Here is a 19,153-nt window from a genome sequence, read left to right on the forward strand (position 1 = left end):
TATCAAAGAAAAAAGACAACACTTACTATTCTATATCCCAGTTTTACAGACAGGAATCTTAATAGAAGCATGGGATTCCTAAATAGTGTTAATTATACCCTCTTCTGTCAATATATGCTATAAGTGTCCTCTTATATATCAGCTATTGACTCCAGGGTAGTTTTGGTCCATAGTGCTAACAGGAATTACAATTCCTTTTTAAAAAAAATCATTTATTGGTTTCAGTTTGTTAGAAAACAGTATATACAAGTAGCAAACATTGGAAACGGTAAGAAAATGGCTAGAGCCATGAATCAGAATTAAGTGAACTGATCAATATAACCGAACATAGGAACTGTGTAAATAGGTAATTTCATATTTGAGATAGAATATTTAGATAAAAAGCAATTCACTTTACTATTATTTCTATTTCTCTCTTGCTATTATTCAAGATGTGTACATTAATAAGCACACACCCTCTCTCACTTCACTCTGTTTGATCCAGTAATGAAATCACCACCATGTGTTGGGGGCAATATCATATCCTTTACACAGCACCTTACAACTTCTTTGCAAAATCAAATGGGGGAAACTAAAACAGATGTATTAGCAAAATGCATTTAAGTAGTAAATAGAGCATCAAAGGAGGACACATGTGACTATTTCCCCCATAGTGAGACCCACTTTCAAAGGTACAGTAAGTTATACATGTGTTACTCCCTCCAAGTGATTCAGGAAAAAAATATTTCCAATTTAATATAAAAAGTAAAAAAACAAATATACTCCACAGATGCTGAGTCGGGAAACAAAAAAATTCTCATGCCCTGCCAAGTCTACTATATTGAATGTATGCAGCAGGGATATACATTACAAGAATATGCAAGTATGTATATTAGCAACAGGGATTGCCCATGAGTAGCTTTATAAAAAGAATTATCTATATAGTAGCACAGGATATTCCTTACGAGTTGACTGAAAGGTAAAGACACTCATTTGCTCAAAGTCACCTAGAATGATATTTTTAAAATAGTGCCAACAAAATCCCGACAGGGGCTTTACAGAAACATAATAAAATACTAATCCAGCAACACTCGACATTTTAAAAAATCCCATCACACCAGGGAACAAAAAATTAATAATTTTAATAATCAGCATATTTTCTAAAAATTAGAATAATTAACTTTTGTGTTATATGGCAATGGCTGAAGCTTACTGGAGCCTGATGTGCCAGAATGGATTGTTTAAAAATATATATTTATTTTGAAGCACAATACAAGCAAAATGCCAAACAAGTTCTAAAGAATTCTGACACTTTCAAACCTTTAGGTAAAGCAAATATTTTGCTGTCCTAACAAAACCATCTTTAAAAAATGACACTTGCAGAACTGACAGCAGCATTACTTTATGCTGGTAAACCACTCTCAGAAGTGAGCACCAAAAACAAGGAAACACGTGACACCCATATCTCCATGGATTAGGAGATCAAGTACCCAAAGAAACTTACATACTTTGGAACAACAAAGTACCTTTGATTAGGCAATTAACTAATTAACCAAAGCAAAATATAATTAATAAGAATTTTAATATTGCTTTGTCAAAACAGTTTGAACCACAGTATTCTCCCATTGAGAAAACAATTTGAATTTGCACACAAATGAGGCAGAATTTAAAAAATCATCAAGTATTTTTCTTACCATCCAGAGGACTGAACCAGACGGCTGCTCCACCTGCTGAGATCCACTCCATCTGGATTTTACTGTTGCCAGACCAAAATCTCCTATTTTCACTGTGAGGCCTTCATGAAGAAATATATCTAAAAGGTTGTTTAGGAACTTCTGAAGAAAATTTGTGTAAATCAGACTGGATTTTCTATCACCTTTACAAAATGGTTTATTTTTTTCTCATATACCAGTCAGTGTGCAAAGAGTTTTGCTCAGTTTCTGTATTTGATCTGATTCACTTCATGCATGACCTCAATAGGTGGTAGTTAAAAACATTTTCCTAGTTTTGAGATAAATATAATCCCAAATCACTCCCCTTTCATTTTATTCATATTTATTACGCCTACACTAACATAGCTAACACTCAGGGAAAATGCAAATATTTTAGCAGAGAGGCTGGAATAATTATGAGACAGCTCAGTATTATTTTTTAGTGTACTAGCTACTCCTGGGGGAATTCTGCGCCAAAAAATTAAAATTTCTGCGGACAATATTTTCAAATTCTGAAAAATTCTGCATATTTTATTTGTCAAAATAACACTATATAATCGCACCTGTTTCAATTATCTTTGGTCATTTATTTCAGCAAGTATGTCTGTAACAATACAGACAACAAAAAAGATTGAGGAAATGTTTTTTGACAAACAGATTCCTTACTACTCATATTAATACAGAACTTGGAGTAATAATTCATTTAAACTACAATACAGAACCATATTTCCCACACCCATCAGAAGCAGTGCAAAGGCTTGGGGGAGTCGGGGTAACAGAGGAGCTATGGGAGAAGGAAGTAATTGCTGGGAACGAGCCTGAGTGTGAACTTGGAGGGTTATTGGGTTTGGGTGGGAAAAGTATGGAACAGGTGGTTGTTGGGTTTTTTTTGGGGGGGGTGGGGGCAGGGAGGGATTGTTAGGGAGCTTCCCCCATGCAGACCATGACTGACTCCTAGTCTCTCCCGTTCAGTCAGACATCTGCCCCGTCCACGTGTCCCTCCACCCCCACTCAGACACGCACTCCCCCCATCCCCATGTGTCCTTGCACCCCCTTGGCCACATGTCCCTTCACCCCCAGACACTCCCTCCCCCATCCCCATGTGTCTCTGTGCTCCCGCTCAGCCACCCCCGTCCCTATGTGGCCCTGTACCCCCTCCCCCATCACCATGTGACCCTGCACCTCCACTCCCATTCAGCCCGCCTCAGTCTGTCCTCCCCCAGTAGCCCTTATGAGCTCGTCTGACCCCCCAGCAGCCCCATGCACACTGTCTCCCCATAGCCTGTCTCCTGACCTAGCCCGATAGGCACTACGAAGAAGGCAGGCTCTCTCTCTTCCCCAGCTGGCTGGGAGCAGCTGCTCTGTTCTAGTGCCACAGCACCCTCTGGTGTGCAAAAGGTGAAACTGCAGCAATTTTCCAGCAGAAGCTTTTTTCTGTGCAAAAAAATGTGTGGCTCATTAATTATGCACACACAGTGGCACTGAATTCCCCCTGGAGTAACTAGGCTTTCACTTCTACCATAGCTAAGTTTAGATCATAACTCTCACAACAGTTTTTGTCTGTATCTGCGTATATACCTAAGTAGATGAATAAAGCTCACCGTTTATCACAGAGTTCAAAATAAGTGGAAGCATTTATCACTGGAAACAGATACCAAATTAAATGTATCTATCTGGTGCTCATTGTTGGGGGTGTGCACCAAGAGGCTTAATTTAGGAATGTCACTCAATTGGGAGCTCTACAGTTTGTAGCATAGGATATAAGCTTTATACAGTATACCCCCACCATTAACAGCTCCAATATGTCCTTTAGTAGTGGTATTGTTCCAGAAGGAAAAAACACTTCAAAATCTAATTCAATAATTAATTGAAAAAATCTAATATTCTGAAAGATTCTATAGATGTGTCAAAAAGAGATATTCCTTACTCTTCTTATGCTATCTAGTGAACTTGAGGGGAAAAGCAGACAAATAAGTTAATGATATAAAAGATAGTTATGATTATAAATGTATCAACAGCAATTTTACACTTAAAATTATTAGTCTTTCATCCTCATTGAAAACATGAACACTCATTTGTTTACTGAACAACTGAAGTTATTTTTGTAGAAATTCTGCCCCTTGAGAAAACAGTCCCCCTCCACACATTCTGCTGAGGCATGTTTCAGTTTGTTATTTTGCCAATTTCAATCAACATTCTGCTTGGTAGTTTCAAAGCCAGAGACTTGCTTAAAGTTCATAAACCAGAGACTTGCCATATATTCAGTTCATAAGCTGAGCTCCTAGAATAGACATTTTTTTTAAAATTACCTACACATAAGCCTCACATATCAAGAAAATAAAAGTGACATGCAAAAGGAAAGTGCAGAATCTTTATTCAGTACGAATTATTCAATAGGTATGCTGCTAGGAACATATTAGTCAAGTTCATTATACATTTTCCCTTCCCAATTTTAGAATCAAGAAGATTTTTGGCTCAGTTTCCACCAAAAGTTTCCATCTCTTTTGTGTTTTTGGTCATCTAATCCCATATGAAAGTAATCAAAATAAGAGTCTAATTTCTGTCCTAAATAATCTTTTGAAGCTAGGGATATATTGGAAGTCAGTCAATTAGATTAAAATAGGTCAGGTTTGCATCCCAAGATTGCATATGAACACAGGTAAGAAAGAGTAAGTGTATAAATATATATTCCATACATCTTTACCTTGCTGGGGAAGGACTTCCTTTTGATCACTAAAGAGACCGATTTTATTTTGTTTTTAAATTGTTGTAATTTTAACTAGGATGTTTCAACTTCACAAAAAGACCTTCACAGTATTTATATTTAGTCATCAGTCTGATACCAATTTAAACAGTTAAAGGAAATTTGACTAATTAGAGAAAGGATACTATTTGATTTCATGTCTCTGTGGATGATATTCTTTGCATGTAAATAGCTGTGAAAAGAAAAAAAATGTTTTTAAAAATATATCTATTGTTATTTATTTATTCATACATATTAATTTGGCAAACCAAAATTAGTCTAAATAAATTTTTTTTACAAAAGCTACCTGAATAAATTATAAAATTTTACCTCTAAGTGTTTTAGGGCCATAGTTCAACTTGTTCTAAGCTTAAAACTTGGTGCTAACTGCCCTTTGGCTTGATAGTGTGTATTTAATTTTACCAGTCCACAAGACTAAAAAAAGAAAATAACCATCATTTCTGTAGGTCCTTCATAAAGCTATTTTTATGCTTATGCTCCATTTGCTGTTTATGTATCAACATTTGCCTTCAATAATGAGAAAATACTATAAGAACTGTGTCATTCCTTTCCACATGAATTGGTCAGTATCATTTCTTTTAGAACAGCCATAGAAAGGAATGCAACTCACCACTAATGTAAAATTATCTTTACCTAATATTGCATTCCATTAACCTACATCAACCCAAAATTACACTAGTGAGGTTGAAATCAGCTTAAAATTGTCTGCCAATAAACTAAAGGTTAAACTATATCTTCTAGCTTCTTCTCTGGGAAGCAAAACAAACATTTTCAGTAGGTTTGTAATTAGCAATGTGTGCAATATTTGAACTGCCCCCATCTCTGAAAGGCTGTATGACAGTGTTATCTTGTGTCTCAGATTTAAGAGCAAGAAAGAAAAGATTATCTAAATCTCACGTAGCATTGTCAAGAATTTTTAGACTTAGTAGTCTTCCTGCAATCCATGCTGACAGATAATTATAAAGGCATACTGGCACCACTGTAAATATATAAGAAACTGCAGGGCTTTTCTATATTATTTTAGTTGCTTATAATTTGGTTTTAAAATTTATTCTGAGCCAAAATTTACAAGTATATGCCTAGCAAAAACTGAAAATATACTTCACTTTGTTTTTAAAATCAAATTAACTTGTTAATTTTTATTACATAAAGGGTTACTAGTTTAAGATACTTTTCTATATATATAGAAAAATGGATTTGATTTTCGATAGAACCCACACAGGGAGACTAGGACTGGCTGGGTAAGCATACTGGGATGAGAAGCATGAGAAGTGTGGACTGGTTAGGCAAACAGAATGGACTGGGGTGGGACAGAGACAGGACAGCCACAGGCTTGAGGGGATGGGGTAGAAGAGTCTCTGACTACTAGAAACAATTTCCTTTGGTGTCAGAAAATATCTGTGAAACCCCATGGCAAAGCCTATGCTCCACCTCCTCTTGTGCTGGTGCACATGGAGTAACTAGTAGCAATAATAGGTTCTTCTCTATTAGCTCAAGCGGCAGAGGTCTGAGTGGTAGATCTAAAAAGTTCTACCGCTGCTGAGAATACGCACACGTATCAATATAATGCCACATGGTGGACTTTATTTTTTCAGTTCACTTTTTTAAAAGCCTTGGAAATTACAAAAAAACCCTACATTAGAAAAATACTAAATTTGCAGAATCGGGCACTCAAACATTAGGAAATGCCAGAATTAAGATTTCCCATGCAACCTTAATTCAATCGTCTTGTGCATATGCATTAGGATACTGTCTTTGATTACATGATCACATACTATTTTTCTCCAATTTTGTGTATAATAAAAAATGTACATTTTAAAATGATATGACCAGAAGGATTTTTAATTGTATTTTTAAGAAGCTCTGAAACATTAAAATTTCAGAAATGTTATTCAGACTTTCAGTCCTCAGTCAACATTATCTTCCCTAATAACTTGTATACAGTAGAGCCTCAGAGTTACAAACTGACCAGTCAACCACACACTCTTCATTTGGAATTGGAAGTACACAATCAAGCAGCAGTGACCCAAAAAAAGAGCAAATACAGTACAGTATTGTGTTAAACGTAAATTACTCAAAAAAATAAAGGGAAAGCAGCATTTTTCTTCTACATAGTAAAGTTTCAAATCTGTATTAAGTCAATGTTCAGCTGAAAACTTTTGAAAGAACCACCATAATGTTTTGTTCAGAATTACGAACAACCTCCATTCCCGAACTGTTCGTAACTCTGAGATTCTACTGTAACTCTTTGAGGGTTTGGTACCATGTTAATATATATTATACATTAGGACAATGTTTCTTGTATGTATTAGTTGCTCCTGAAGAAGATCGGCAGACCAGAATAGACAATTTCTAATCCTACTCACTCCATTCCTTGTGCTGTCTGTCGGGCAATATCAATGAGCTGGAACATTTGGAACTTGGTCTCTTGTACATGCAGGTGCTTATACAGGCTGCTCCCTTCGCACCACTGCGTAACAATAGCCAGATTGTCTTTAGTCATGTAGCCCATGAACAGCAAAATATTAACATGTCGGGTCTTCCTAATGGAAGAAGTGGAAAGGAAAAGAACAAACATCTTCTTTTAAATATTTGTAAAGTTCCCTGAAATGTATTCTTGCCTAAGGAGACATCAAAGTATTTAGATCTAGAGTTTACAAAATTATTTGAGGAGCATGTGGATGCATGTGTGCAAGATGTTATTTTTAGAAAACAACATATCACAGTTACCTCTTAAAAACAGGAAAGTTAGCAGGCATTTTTAAAAAAAAAAACATGCAATTATTAACTTTAAAATGTTTCTTCTTAGTTTCAAGAAGGTTATTTCAGAGTCCAAGTAAAGACAGATTAATATAATACTTAAGTATAACATGGCAGAATCAAACTACTACAGCTTCCATAAAGGCAAATTATCCCTCTCTTCTATGTTAAAGTACTTTGGAAAAGTTAATTGAAATCTATCAAAAGGTCCAGCTGCAGTTTGCAGTTGACATTAAATTGTTCTGGTTCATAGAAAATACTATGGAGACATGAAAAAATGACAGATTTAAATACACTGGAGCATTATGCAGCATGACGACAGAAATTTAACTTGTGTAGTGTAAAATAATTAAATAGAGGCAAAAAAAGCTATTCTCATACACATAAAATAGCTCTTAATTATTGGACATTGCACAGGCAGTAATTAAAGCAAAGAGGTTTCCTGAGTTGACTAGGGAATGGATTTTAAAAGTACAGAAAATACTACGACGTTATAATAAAAAGGCACACCTTAATCTCAAATATTCTGTCCAGTATCCATCACCTTACCTAAAAGTGATGAGATTCAAGAGTTCCAGAGAATGGCAACAAAATTATGGCAAGGGATTACAAATGTTAATACTATTTAGCTTAGAAAAAAGAGTTCAATGGATAATGAATGAGGTATTAAAAATTATAAAGGTCTCAAAACTGATCAGTACTTCTATTATCCTGCACCATGTGATAGGGTGGCACTGAAAGACAGTAAATTTACAGTCCATAGCAGGTAACACTGTACCACTTACTATACTGAAAATTCAGTCAACCTGTGACATTCACTTTTGGAAGGGTCAAAAATGCATTAAAATTAGTAAATGCAAAATTATGCAAATCCATGTTATCAGCTCACCTTAATACAGCCACTTCATTTCTGAAGGCCTGAAACTGTTCTGGGGTTGGATTTACAACCTTTAATATCTTCACTGCTACATCTCCTGCAAATACATTTAACATAAAGGTTACCAACAACACTGTAACAGTCTTTTAGAGGAGCATTATCACCTCTACACTTAAAAATTCTGAAATTTCTGCACAATACATCTTTGGTAATTTGTACACCGGGAGGTCCACAAACAAAACAGACTTTTGTATTTTCATACAATTCATTTGGTGGAGATGGTATCATGTAACCCCAAATAAAAGATCAATCATTTTTCTAATTACTTGAAAAGGGTTTTTCATTATTAAATGGCTAGGAACCAGCTGATGGGACCACATGTGTGATATTAAGCAAAGGCCACTCTACAACATACAGAAATCTGAAGGTATAAACATCTTAGTTATTAACCTAGGGGGAAACAATTAAGTTGTTTTTCTAAATAAAAGCTATTTGGGGAGAAATGCATCCTCAGCACTTTGTTTCAAGCACTGTATCCACTGTATTCAACAGATTTCCATCAGGAACCCAAATTCTCATTTCTCTTCCCTCTTCCCAGTTTTAGTACAGAAAAATTATCTATTAAATTAATAGAATTAGACTTTCATTCCCTCAAAATTAATGTCTAGAGAACAGCAGAATAAACCATGATTTTAATGTTTGAATTACAGTTAGTGGCAAAGGAAGCGTAATAGCGCATCAGTTCTTTAACCATTTGATACAGCATATTGCAAAGTATTACTTGAAAAGTGAATTCAAATTAACTTGAATGTGAGCATCTGCTTTGGATTCTGCACCTGCTGCGGGAATATAAACAAAGACCAAAGTTAAGCAGCAATTTAGTTTATGTATGGGAGGACTGGTATCCAGTGTCAGCTCTTTATAATTATATTACAAAGAGGGAGAGGAATATGATTTAACAAAGTACAACAATAATGGTATGAAGCTGAGCAAATGAATGTAAGGAGAAATTTTTAAAGCAGGGACCATCAGTCCCTCCAGGGAAGTAGTGAAAGTTACACTCATTTAACATTAAACTGGACATTGCACTTTAGAATACGGCTGGAGGGAATAATCTTGTATTGGCAGGGCCTCATGAGGCCCTGGTTGTTGTAATGGTTGTAATCCCCTTGCCAAACAGAACTGCAGGGAAGCTGGCTGGACTAATCTGTACATAAGTAAACCTAAGGACCTGCTTGATGATAGGCCTGTTTATAGCATCTCTCACAATTTTAAGGTTACTCCTGTTTAACATTGCCAAACCACCTACATTAAACAAAGCCCTAACATGCACAGGGTTATCTGCAATTATAATGGCAAATTAATGATTTTTCCAAGATGGTCTTTCTTGCCTTTAGAAAAAGATTGATCTCCAAAAGTTCTGACGGGTTCTTTGAGGAAAAGTCCCTTTTAGCTACCCAGCAGGTGTTCCATAAATAGAAATGGATATTAATAGTATTTTTCATGTTTTGTATGTTATTTTAAATCATCATCATTTGTATTACTGTAGTGACCAGAGGCCCCACCCGGGATTGGGGCTCCATTCTGCTAAGTGCTATACAAACATATATGAAGAGTCTCGTTGGTCTGAGGAGCCTTCAATCTAGAAAGAAAGAAATAAAAGAAAGGGGGAAAGGGATACAACCACGGGTGGTTGGTGACCCGGCGGTTGGGGGAGGCTAGCCCCCAGATCCTCCCCTTGTACCCAAGGCCTTGCCTCCCTCCCCATCTGCCCCCAGGTGCTCCGGCCAGCAGCGCTCCCAACCTGCTGCTCAGGGCAGCCAGGCAACAGTGTTCCTGGCCCCAGTGCTCCTGGCGGCCAGGCGGGTCGGCCAACCCCAGTGCTCCGGGGAGCACGGGCCCAGCCGCCCTGACTCCTCACTATAGGAGGCAGGCCAGCCAGCCAGCCCCCAAGGCAGATCACTCTGGGAACCACAGGAGGGGGCCTGGGTTGGGGGCAGAGCATGGGCAGGGCAACGCAGGGCTGTTTGGGAAGGCACAGCCTACCCCTGCCTACGATACCCGCCGCCCATGGATACAACACAAGAAAAGTAATCCATTTGTTGGCTGAACAACTTCTCTACTTAACTCATGTATTTTTTTAATTAGCTACAGTACTGCAGCAATATCTACCAATATCTTCCTGCTAGAGCTTTTTTGTAAAGAATCCCAATGGAAGCTTTCGCAGCCTCCAACTAACCCCCTTTTTCCTCTGCCCTCCTCTCTCACACACAGTACTAAAAACAGGGCATCCATTATACTATCACTAACAGTTGCAGTTCAGATCTATAACATGGCTTCACAATGGAGCCCTTTTATCATAACATTTATCCACTCTTGCTCCTAAATCTATTCCTATTTCTGTGGGGAAAATGCCACCCTTAATATAGATATAAAAGTAGAAAAAAGGAGGTGGGAGAGAAAAGTGATAAAGGAGGAAGGAAAATAGGTGACAGAAAATTTTACCACTATGTATTTAGTCAAACATGGAAGCTTTCAAGATGTTGCTTTCTCCCTCGTGATGTTCTCCTCAAGTACACCTCTACCCTGATATAACGCAGTCCTTGGGCGACAAAAAATCTCACCGCTTTATAGGTGAGACCACGTTATATCGAACTTGCTTTGCCCCCCCGTTCCTTGTTCCCTGACTGCCCTCTACAGAGACCCCTGTTTCTAATCACCCCCAGGACCCCACCCCCATCCAACCCCCCTGCTCCCTGTCCCCTGACTGCTCTGACCACTATCCATGCCCCCCGCCCCCTGACAGGCACTCACCAGCAGCGGTGGGAAGCGGAGCAACGTGGCCCCAGCCCACTCCACTCCGCCACCTCCCAGACGCAGCGCTCCACTTCCCGCCGCCAGTGAGTGCGGGGAGGTTGGGGAAAGGATGTCCCCCCCGTACTCACCTTTGGCAGGAAGTGGAGCGCCGCGTCTGGGAGCTGGAGGAGTAGAGTGGGCTAGGGCTGGGCTGCTCTGCTTCCCGCTGCTGCTGAGTGAAAGGAGGTTGGGGAAAGGACACCCTTCTGCATTCACCTGTGGCGGGAAGTAGAGCGATGTGGCCCCAGTCCCAGCCCCAGCCATGTCACCGGGGTGGGGGGGGGGAAGAGGGGGAAGAGGTCCCACACTCACCTGCGGCGGGAAGCGGAGCGCCGAACGCTGGGGCCGGGCTGCTCTGCTTCCGCCGCTGCCAGTGAGTGCGGGGGGGGGGGCGGGGCGGATCCCTTCCCCCAAGCCTTCTCCCCAGGGCGAGGGAAGCAGAGCTGTTCCCGGCCTCCCGCTAATCCCCTGGGCCACTCTGGGACTGCAGGGCACCCAAAATTGCCCCCCCCCCCACAGCTCCTGCCTCCTGGACCCTGGGGGGGGAGCCCCTGACCCTCTGCCCCTTATCCAACCCCTCGGCCCACCCTTAACACACTGCTCAGAGCAGTGTATCAGAGCTTTACCATGTTGTATGCAAACCCGTGTTATATCAGATCACGTTATATCAGGTAGAGGTGTAGTTATGGTAGACTTGATTCCTTACTTTGGTAGCTACTAAATACAAATGACTTGCATCACTTCTAAAAGAATTGCAGAATTTCTAAACTAACAGAATCCATATTCTGACTTTTGCACTCACCTCTCATAAGTCAGCAAGGGAAAATAAGAGAATCAAAGTTAAATTTATTCTCAAAGTAAACAAAAAATCTGCAGGGAAATCTACAATACTTAACCAAAAAATGGACCAATATGATGGAAAAATTCTCTCTAAATAGCGATGAATTTGTAAATGGAAAGGGGAAGGAACAAAACTAGGAAGTTTGCTAAGTGAGGGACGGAACTGGTTAAGTGGTCATGAACGAGTGGCTATTGTGTGCGCATACACATTACTTTATTTTTGACAGTTTAAACTTGATGTGGTGTTTTACAGTACCTATAAAGCATGTGCTGGAATTTACCAACTTCACTACTCCTGGGGAAATTCTGTTGACTGTGCGACCGCAGGAACTGCCCTTCCCCGCCCACAGAATTCCTGTGCTTCCTTGCAGAAAATGGAAGGAAAGCTGCGCCTGCAGGAGGATGTGGGGGAGGAGACTACCACGGGCACAGTTTGGGGGGGGGGGGACTGCCTCCCCAAACAGAGGTAAGGCATAAGAAGACACATGGGGTTATGTGCCACTGCCCTCCCCACCAACCCCTGCTCACTTCTGCAAGCGCAGAGCTGCCCAGCTGAAGGAGGCTGCATTTTGGTTCTGCTGACTTTGCAGCTGAATGCTGCCTCCTGGATCCTAATGCCAGTCATGCTCCCCTTCTTTGTATGGGGAGCCTTCTTGTTTTTTGTGCAACAGTGAGTGCCTGTGTAGGGCTGGGTAAGGACGGGGGGGGGAAAATGGGGGGAGGTGAGGAGCTATGGGGAAGAGGCAGTGGAGAAGGAAGAGGGGGTGGAATAGGGAAGGGGAGGGGAATGTGGGAGTGAGGCATAGGTGCTGGAACTATGGTCTATCTAAATGTTGGGCCTAAACTAGATCTCACCCCCTCTCCCGCCCCTCTGGCTTGAAGTGGTGTGATGTTATCTGACTAAAATATGACCATATAGGGCTTGGCTACACTTACAAGTTGCAGCGCTGGTGGAGGCTTTCCAGCGCTGCAATTACACCCCGTCCACACTTGCAGGGCACAACCAGCGCTGCAACTCCCTGGTTGCAGCGCTGGCTGAAAACCCATCCCGGCAGGGGTATAAGGAGTGCAGCGCTGGTGATCCAGCGCTGCTCAGCAGGTGTGGACACTCACCAGCGCTTTACCTGTCCTCCAGGGAATAAGGAGCTATCCCAGAATTCCTGTTCAGCCACTCTGCTCATCAGTTTGCACTCTACTGCTCTTGCCTCAGGTGACCAGCCCTTTAAATGCCCCGGGAATTTTAAAAATCTCCTTCCTGTTTGCTGCAGCCAGGTGTGGAGTGCAATCAGTTAATCTTTCCAGGTGACCATGCCTCCACGTGGCAAACGAGCCCCAGCATGGAGCAATGGCGAGCTGTTGGACCTCATCAGTGTTTGGGGGGAGGAATCAGTGCAGGCACAGCTGCGCTCCGGCCGTAGGAATTACGATATCTTTGAGCAGATATCAAGGTCCATGCTGGATAGGGGCCATGATCGGGACGCACTGCAATGCAGGGTGAAAGTTAAGGAGCTGCGGAGTGCCTATTACAAAGCCCGCGAGGGTAATCGCCGATCCGGAGCTGCCCCCACGACCTGCCGTTTTTACAGGGAGATGGACGAGATACTTGGGGGTGACCCCACTGCCAATCCCAGGATAACGATGGACACTTCTGAGCAGGCTGGGGGACAGGAGGAGGAGGCGGCGGAGGCGGGGGGTGGTGGAAACCACGAGTGAAGCTACTGGGATGGGGGAAGACACCCCAGAGTGGGCATGCAGCCAGGAGCTCTTCTCAAGCCAGGAGGAAAGTACCCAATCGCAGCAGCCAGCAGTTGCAGAAGGACAAGCAGAGGAGCGGGTTAACGGTAAGCGGCTTTTATTTTCTGGGTGGAAATGTTTCTGGAGAGGAAGGGGGGTTATGGTTGCATGCATGCCAGCCTCTAGATGTGGAATAGCCCGTTGATGTGGTCTATCACGTCGCGGTAATCTGCTTCAGTTATCTCAGCAAAAGTTTCAGCCAGAGCGTGGGCAATATGCCTGCGCAGGTTTATAGGGAGAGCCACTGTGTTTCTTGTCCCAGTCACGCTGACGCGTCCGCGCCACTGTTCCGCGAGTGGGGGGGGAATCATTTCTGAACACAGGGAAGCCGCGTAGGGTCCCGGGCGGAATCCACATTGCTGTAAAAGAGCCTCCCGCTGTCCCCTAGTGACTCGCAGCAGGGAGATATCTTGCAGGATTAACTCCTGTGAAAAATGTTGGGAGACTCTTTAGTGAAGAGATAGGTAGATAGTGAAGATCACCCCTGCAGCTGCATCTTCACTCAACCCCTCTATCACTCCAGATTACCCGAAGCAACCAGCCCCCCTCTATCAATCAAGCCCCACTTCTCCTTCTATAAGCACCCCTCACTCACCATTTCGTGGCTTATGCGTGTGGGAAAACAATGTTAAAGTGCGAACTCCCTCAGTGTAACAATTCATGTCTGGAGATAGTGGATACAATGCTGCCCCTGTTAAATGTTTCATTTCTACAGTGACCTTGACTCCTGGAGTGGGCAGATGTTCCACAGCACAGAAGCTACAAAATTTGAGAAGAAATCCCCGAAAGAGCAAAGAGGACATGCTGAAGACTGTTCTTCATCACTCTGCTGCAGAGAGAAAGGAACTGAAGGAGTGGCGAGAGAAGGAAAGCATGATCCGCCAGAGACATTGGCGTAGAAACGCTGTGGCAAAGAAGAGAAGCACAAACCAGCTGCTAGAGATCCTGTCGAGCCAAGCGGACTCTCTCAAGGCAATCGTAGCCATGCAGGCAGAGCAGTCCCGTGCTGCCCCACAGCCCCCCCCGTCCCAAAGCTTTTTTCCTTGTGCCCCAATGTCAGCTCAAACCGCCTTTCCCCAGCATTCAGCTTCTTACCACCACCAGCTGCCTCCAACACCTGTACGTTCACCAACCAGCCCTGATACCTACCACCCTTACCCTCTGCACTCAACCCCCATAACCATGCAGTATATGCACCCTGAAGTGCAGGAATCGTTAAACAGCACTCCAGACAGGACATATGCAAACTTGTGACTGTACAGTTCACCAACCCACACCCCTTCCCTCTTGTGTTCATGAAATGTTGTGTGTCTGTCTGTCTGTCTGTCAAGGAATTTTTTTTCTTTACAATAAAACAATTCTTGGCTTTGAAAACAGTCTTTATTATAGCAGATAGTGAAAGATACCTTAGCCCAGTAAAGAAAGAGGCACTGCAAATCATTTTAGGGATAATAGAATAACAGTGTAAACAGTGCAATTCACTCCCATGCAAGTCAGCAAACATTACTGTTGGCTTTCAGCCTCAAATTCTTCCCTCAAGGCATCCCTAATCCTTGAAGCCCTGTGCTGGGCCTCTCTATTAGCCCTGCTCTCTGGCTGTGCATATTCAGCCTCCAGGACTTGAACCTCGGTGGTCCATGCCTCACTGAATGTTTCACCCTTCCCTTCACAAATATTATGGAGGGTACAGCAAGCGGATATAACCGCGGGGATGCTGCTTTCCCCCCAAGTCTAGCTTCCCATACAAGCAACGCCAGCGTGCCTTTAAACGGCCAAAAGCACACTCCACAGTCATTCGGCACCGGCTCAGCCTGTAGTTGAACCGGTCCTTGCTCCTGTCAAGCTTCCCTGTATAGGGTTTCATGAGCCAAGGCAGTAACGGGTAAGCGGGGTCTCCAAGGATCACAATGGGCATTTCGACGTCCCCTACTGTGATCTTCCTGTCTGGGAAAAAAGTCCCTGCCTGCATCTTCCTGAACGGGCCACTGTTCAGAAAGATGCGTGCATCAGGCACCTTTCCCGGCTAGCCTGTGTAAAGGTCCATGCACCGCCCGCGGTGATCCACAAGCGCCTGGAGAACCATAGAGAAATACCCCTTTCGATTAACGTACTCTGATGCCAGGTGGGGGCCAGAATAGGAATATGCGTCCCATCTATTGCCCCTCCACAGTTAGGAAACCCATTTGTGCAAAGCCATCCACCATGTCCTGCACGCTCCCAGAGTCACGGTCTTTCTTAGCAGGATGCGATTAATTGCCTTGCAAACTTGCATCAAAACGATTCCAACGGTCGACTTTCCCACTCCAAACTGGTTCCCGACCGACCGGTAGCTGTCTGGATTTGCTAGCTTCCAGATTGCAATAGCCACCCGCTTTTCCACCGTCAGGGCAGCTCTCAATCTTGTGTCCTTGCGCCGCAGAGTGGGGGCGAGCTCAGCACACAGTCCCATGAAAGTGGCTTTTCTCATACGAAAGTTCTGCAGCCACTGCTCGTCATCCCAGACTTCCATGACGATGTGATCCCACCACTCAGTGCTTGTTTCCCGAGCCCAAAAGCGGCGTTCAACGGTGCTGAGCATTTCTGTGAATGCCACAAGCACTTTGGTGTCACACGTGGCAGGAGAATCGATATCGATATCATAGTCAGACTCCTCGCTGTCACTTTGGAGCTGAAGGAATAGCTCGACTGCCAAACGTGTTGTGCTGGCGACACTCATCAGCACAGTCCTCAGCAGCTCGGGCTCCATTTCCCACAGAAATCGCGATTCACACACAGAGTAAAACAGAAAGACACTCACAATGGCGCCAAACGTTGCCGGAAAGACAGAATGCTGGGATGTGAAGCGATGCACCACGGGGAGTTGGAACAGGAAGCGGAATGACCCACACACTTCCTTCCCCTTCCCACAATACTCAGCGCCAAAACGGCGCCAAAACGGGACGAGGTGTTCTGTGGGATAGCTGCCCACAATGCACCTCTCAATACAGCGCTGGAAAGTGCTGCAAGTGTGGCCACACTGCAGCGCTGGTAGCTGTCAGTGTGGCCACACTCCAGTGCTGGCCCCTACACAGCTGCATGACCAGCGCTGCAACTCCCAGCGCTGCAACTTGTAAGTGTAGCCATACCCTAAGATAACTGTTGCAACCACTGTTACATATTTGCAACAAACCTTGTACAAAATGTGGCATGTAAGATATCTATGAAAAGGTTATGATTTGCTGGTTATGATTATGCTATCTGTATGCACATATTTTTGTATTTGAAGTTATAAGAATTAGCTCTATACCTGGATTTCAAATGTTTGCTCCTGGGGTAACGTCCACAAGGTATTTAGCCTGCACATCTTGGAGGGACTATTCAAATTAAGTGGCTCATCAAGAAACACTTAACTGACAATGGACCATGGGAGAAACCCATATACACTGAATGGACTGTCCTGTAAACCTTCTGTCTGGGGTATAGGTCAGGGGTCGGCAACCTTTCAGAAGTGGTGTGCCGAGTCTTCATTTATTCACTCTAATTTAAGGTTTCGCGTGCCAGTAATACATTTAAATGTTTTTAGAAGGTCTCTTTCTATAAGTCTATAATATATAACTAAACTATTGTTGTATAAAGTAAAAAAGGTTCTTAAAATGTTTAAGAAGCTTCATTTAAAATTAAATTAAAATGCAGAGCCCCCTGGACCGGTGGCCAGGACCCGGGCAGTGTGAGTGCCACTGAAAATCGGCTCGTGTGCCAACTTTGGCATGCGTGCCATAGGTTGCCTACCCCTGGTATAGGTAATGATTTCCTGCTGTGACAATGCAAAATTATGCATGGACATATAACTTGCCCATGTGACTCCAAACACCATCTCGTTACTGTAATTTTCCACAGCAAGAAAAATGGGATTCCCTCCACAGGGCAGAAGATATAAAAGGCCCTGGAAACACCTCCATTTTGCCTCTATCCTGCTCCAGCCTCATTCCTGCTCAAGCCTCTGGACTATGAACTTCTGTTAATGGGAACATTCTAACCAGTGGACTGAGGACCTTCCAATGATTGGGAAGCAACCAGAGACTTATCAAGCCAGCAGTTTATTCCATCACTGCTACAAGCCTAAACCAAGAACTTTGCAATTACTGTATGTATTTGATTCCTTTAACCAATTTTAGCTCTCACCTTTCTTTTTATGAATAAACCTTTAGATTTTAGATACTAAAGAACTGGCAATCAGCGTGATTGTTGGGTAAGATATAAGTTATAGAATCAGAGAAGATTAGGGTTGGAAGAGACCTCATGAGGTCATCTAGTCCAACCCCCTGCTCAAAGGGGGACCAACACCAACTAAATCATCCCAGCCAGGGCTCTGTCAAGCTGGGCCTTAAAAACCTCTAAGGATGGAGATTCCACCATCGCCCTAGGTAACCCATTCCAGTGCTTCACCACCCTCCTAGTGAAATACTGTTTCCTAATATCCAACCTAGACCTTCCCCACTGCAACTTGAGACCATTGCTTCTTGTTCTGTCATCTGCCACCACTGAGAACAGCCAAGCTCCATCCTCTTTGGAAGCCCCCTTCAGGTAGTTGAAGATTGCTATCAAATCCCCCCTCACTCTTCTCTTCTGCAGACTAAACAAGCCCAATTCCCTCAGCCTCTTCTCACAAGTCATGTGCCCCAGCCCCCTGATCATTTTCGTTGCCCTCCACTGGACTCTCTCCAATTTGTGCACATCCCCTCTGTAGTGGGGGGACCAAAACTGGACGCAATACTCCAGATGTGGCCTCACCAGTGCTGAATAGAGGGGAATAATCACTTCCCTCGATCTGCTGGCAATGCTCCTACTAATGCAGCCCAATATGCTATTAGTCTTCTTGGCAACAAGGGCACACTGCTGGTTAGGTCAAATTTAGCCGTGTTAGGTCGATTTAAAAACGAATGCGTCCACACAACCAACCCTGTAACGTTGACCTAAAGAGCTCTTAAAATCGACTTCTGTACTCCTCCCGAGCGAGGGGAGTAGCGCTAAAATCAACTTTGCTGGTTTGAATTTGGGGTAGTGGGGACACAAATTGACGGTATTGGCCTCCAGGAGCTATCCCAGAGGGCTCCATTGTGACCGCTCTGGACAGCACTTTGAACTCCGATGCACTAGCCAGGTATACAGGAAAAGCCCTGGGAACTTTTGAATTTCATTTCCTGTTTGATCAGTGTGGCGAACTCAGCAGCACAATTGTGACCCAGAATCGTAGCACACAGAATGTCTCTACGCTCCCCCTATCATCTCCATCCCTGAGGTTATCGCAGATTAGAAGGCAAAAAAATGCACTCGCCATGACATGTTTTCCGAGCTTATGCAGTCCGCCCACACTGATAGGGCACAGCTTAATGCATGGAGGCATTCAGTGGCAGAGGCCAGGAAAGAATTAAGTGAGCGTGAAGAATGGAGGCAGGACACAATGCTGAGGCTAATGGGGGAGCAAACGGACATGATGAAGCGTCTGTTGGGGCTGCAGGAAAGCCAACAAGAGCAGAGACCCCTGCTGCATCCACTGTATAACTGCCTACTCTCCTCCCCATGTTCCATAGC

General features: G+C 43.2%; 1 protein-coding gene across 7 annotated transcripts in view; it reads right to left on the bottom strand.

The window, feature by feature from the left end:
• The window catches only part of RAF1 (Raf-1 proto-oncogene, serine/threonine kinase), a 115,823-nt gene that overhangs the window by 15,534 nt on the left and 81,136 nt on the right, over positions 1 to 19,153 (bottom strand). For all 7 annotated transcript variants that reach the window (XM_039547714.1, XM_039547713.1, XM_039547712.1 and 4 more), the window contains 4 exons: positions 8,105 to 8,189; positions 6,822 to 6,998; positions 4,581 to 4,627; positions 1,674 to 1,792 (listed from right to left, as the gene is read on the bottom strand). In XM_039547714.1, the coding sequence (XP_039403648.1) occupies positions 1,674 to 1,792; positions 4,581 to 4,627; positions 6,822 to 6,998; positions 8,105 to 8,189 (428 nt within the window). The remainder of the gene's footprint in view (positions 1 to 1,673; positions 1,793 to 4,580; positions 4,628 to 6,821; positions 6,999 to 8,104; positions 8,190 to 19,153) is intronic.

This window comes from Mauremys reevesii, linkage group 7, assembly GCF_016161935.1.
Source record: "Mauremys reevesii isolate NIE-2019 linkage group 7, ASM1616193v1, whole genome shotgun sequence".
Classification (NCBI taxonomy): domain Eukaryota; kingdom Metazoa; phylum Chordata; order Testudines; family Geoemydidae; genus Mauremys; species Mauremys reevesii.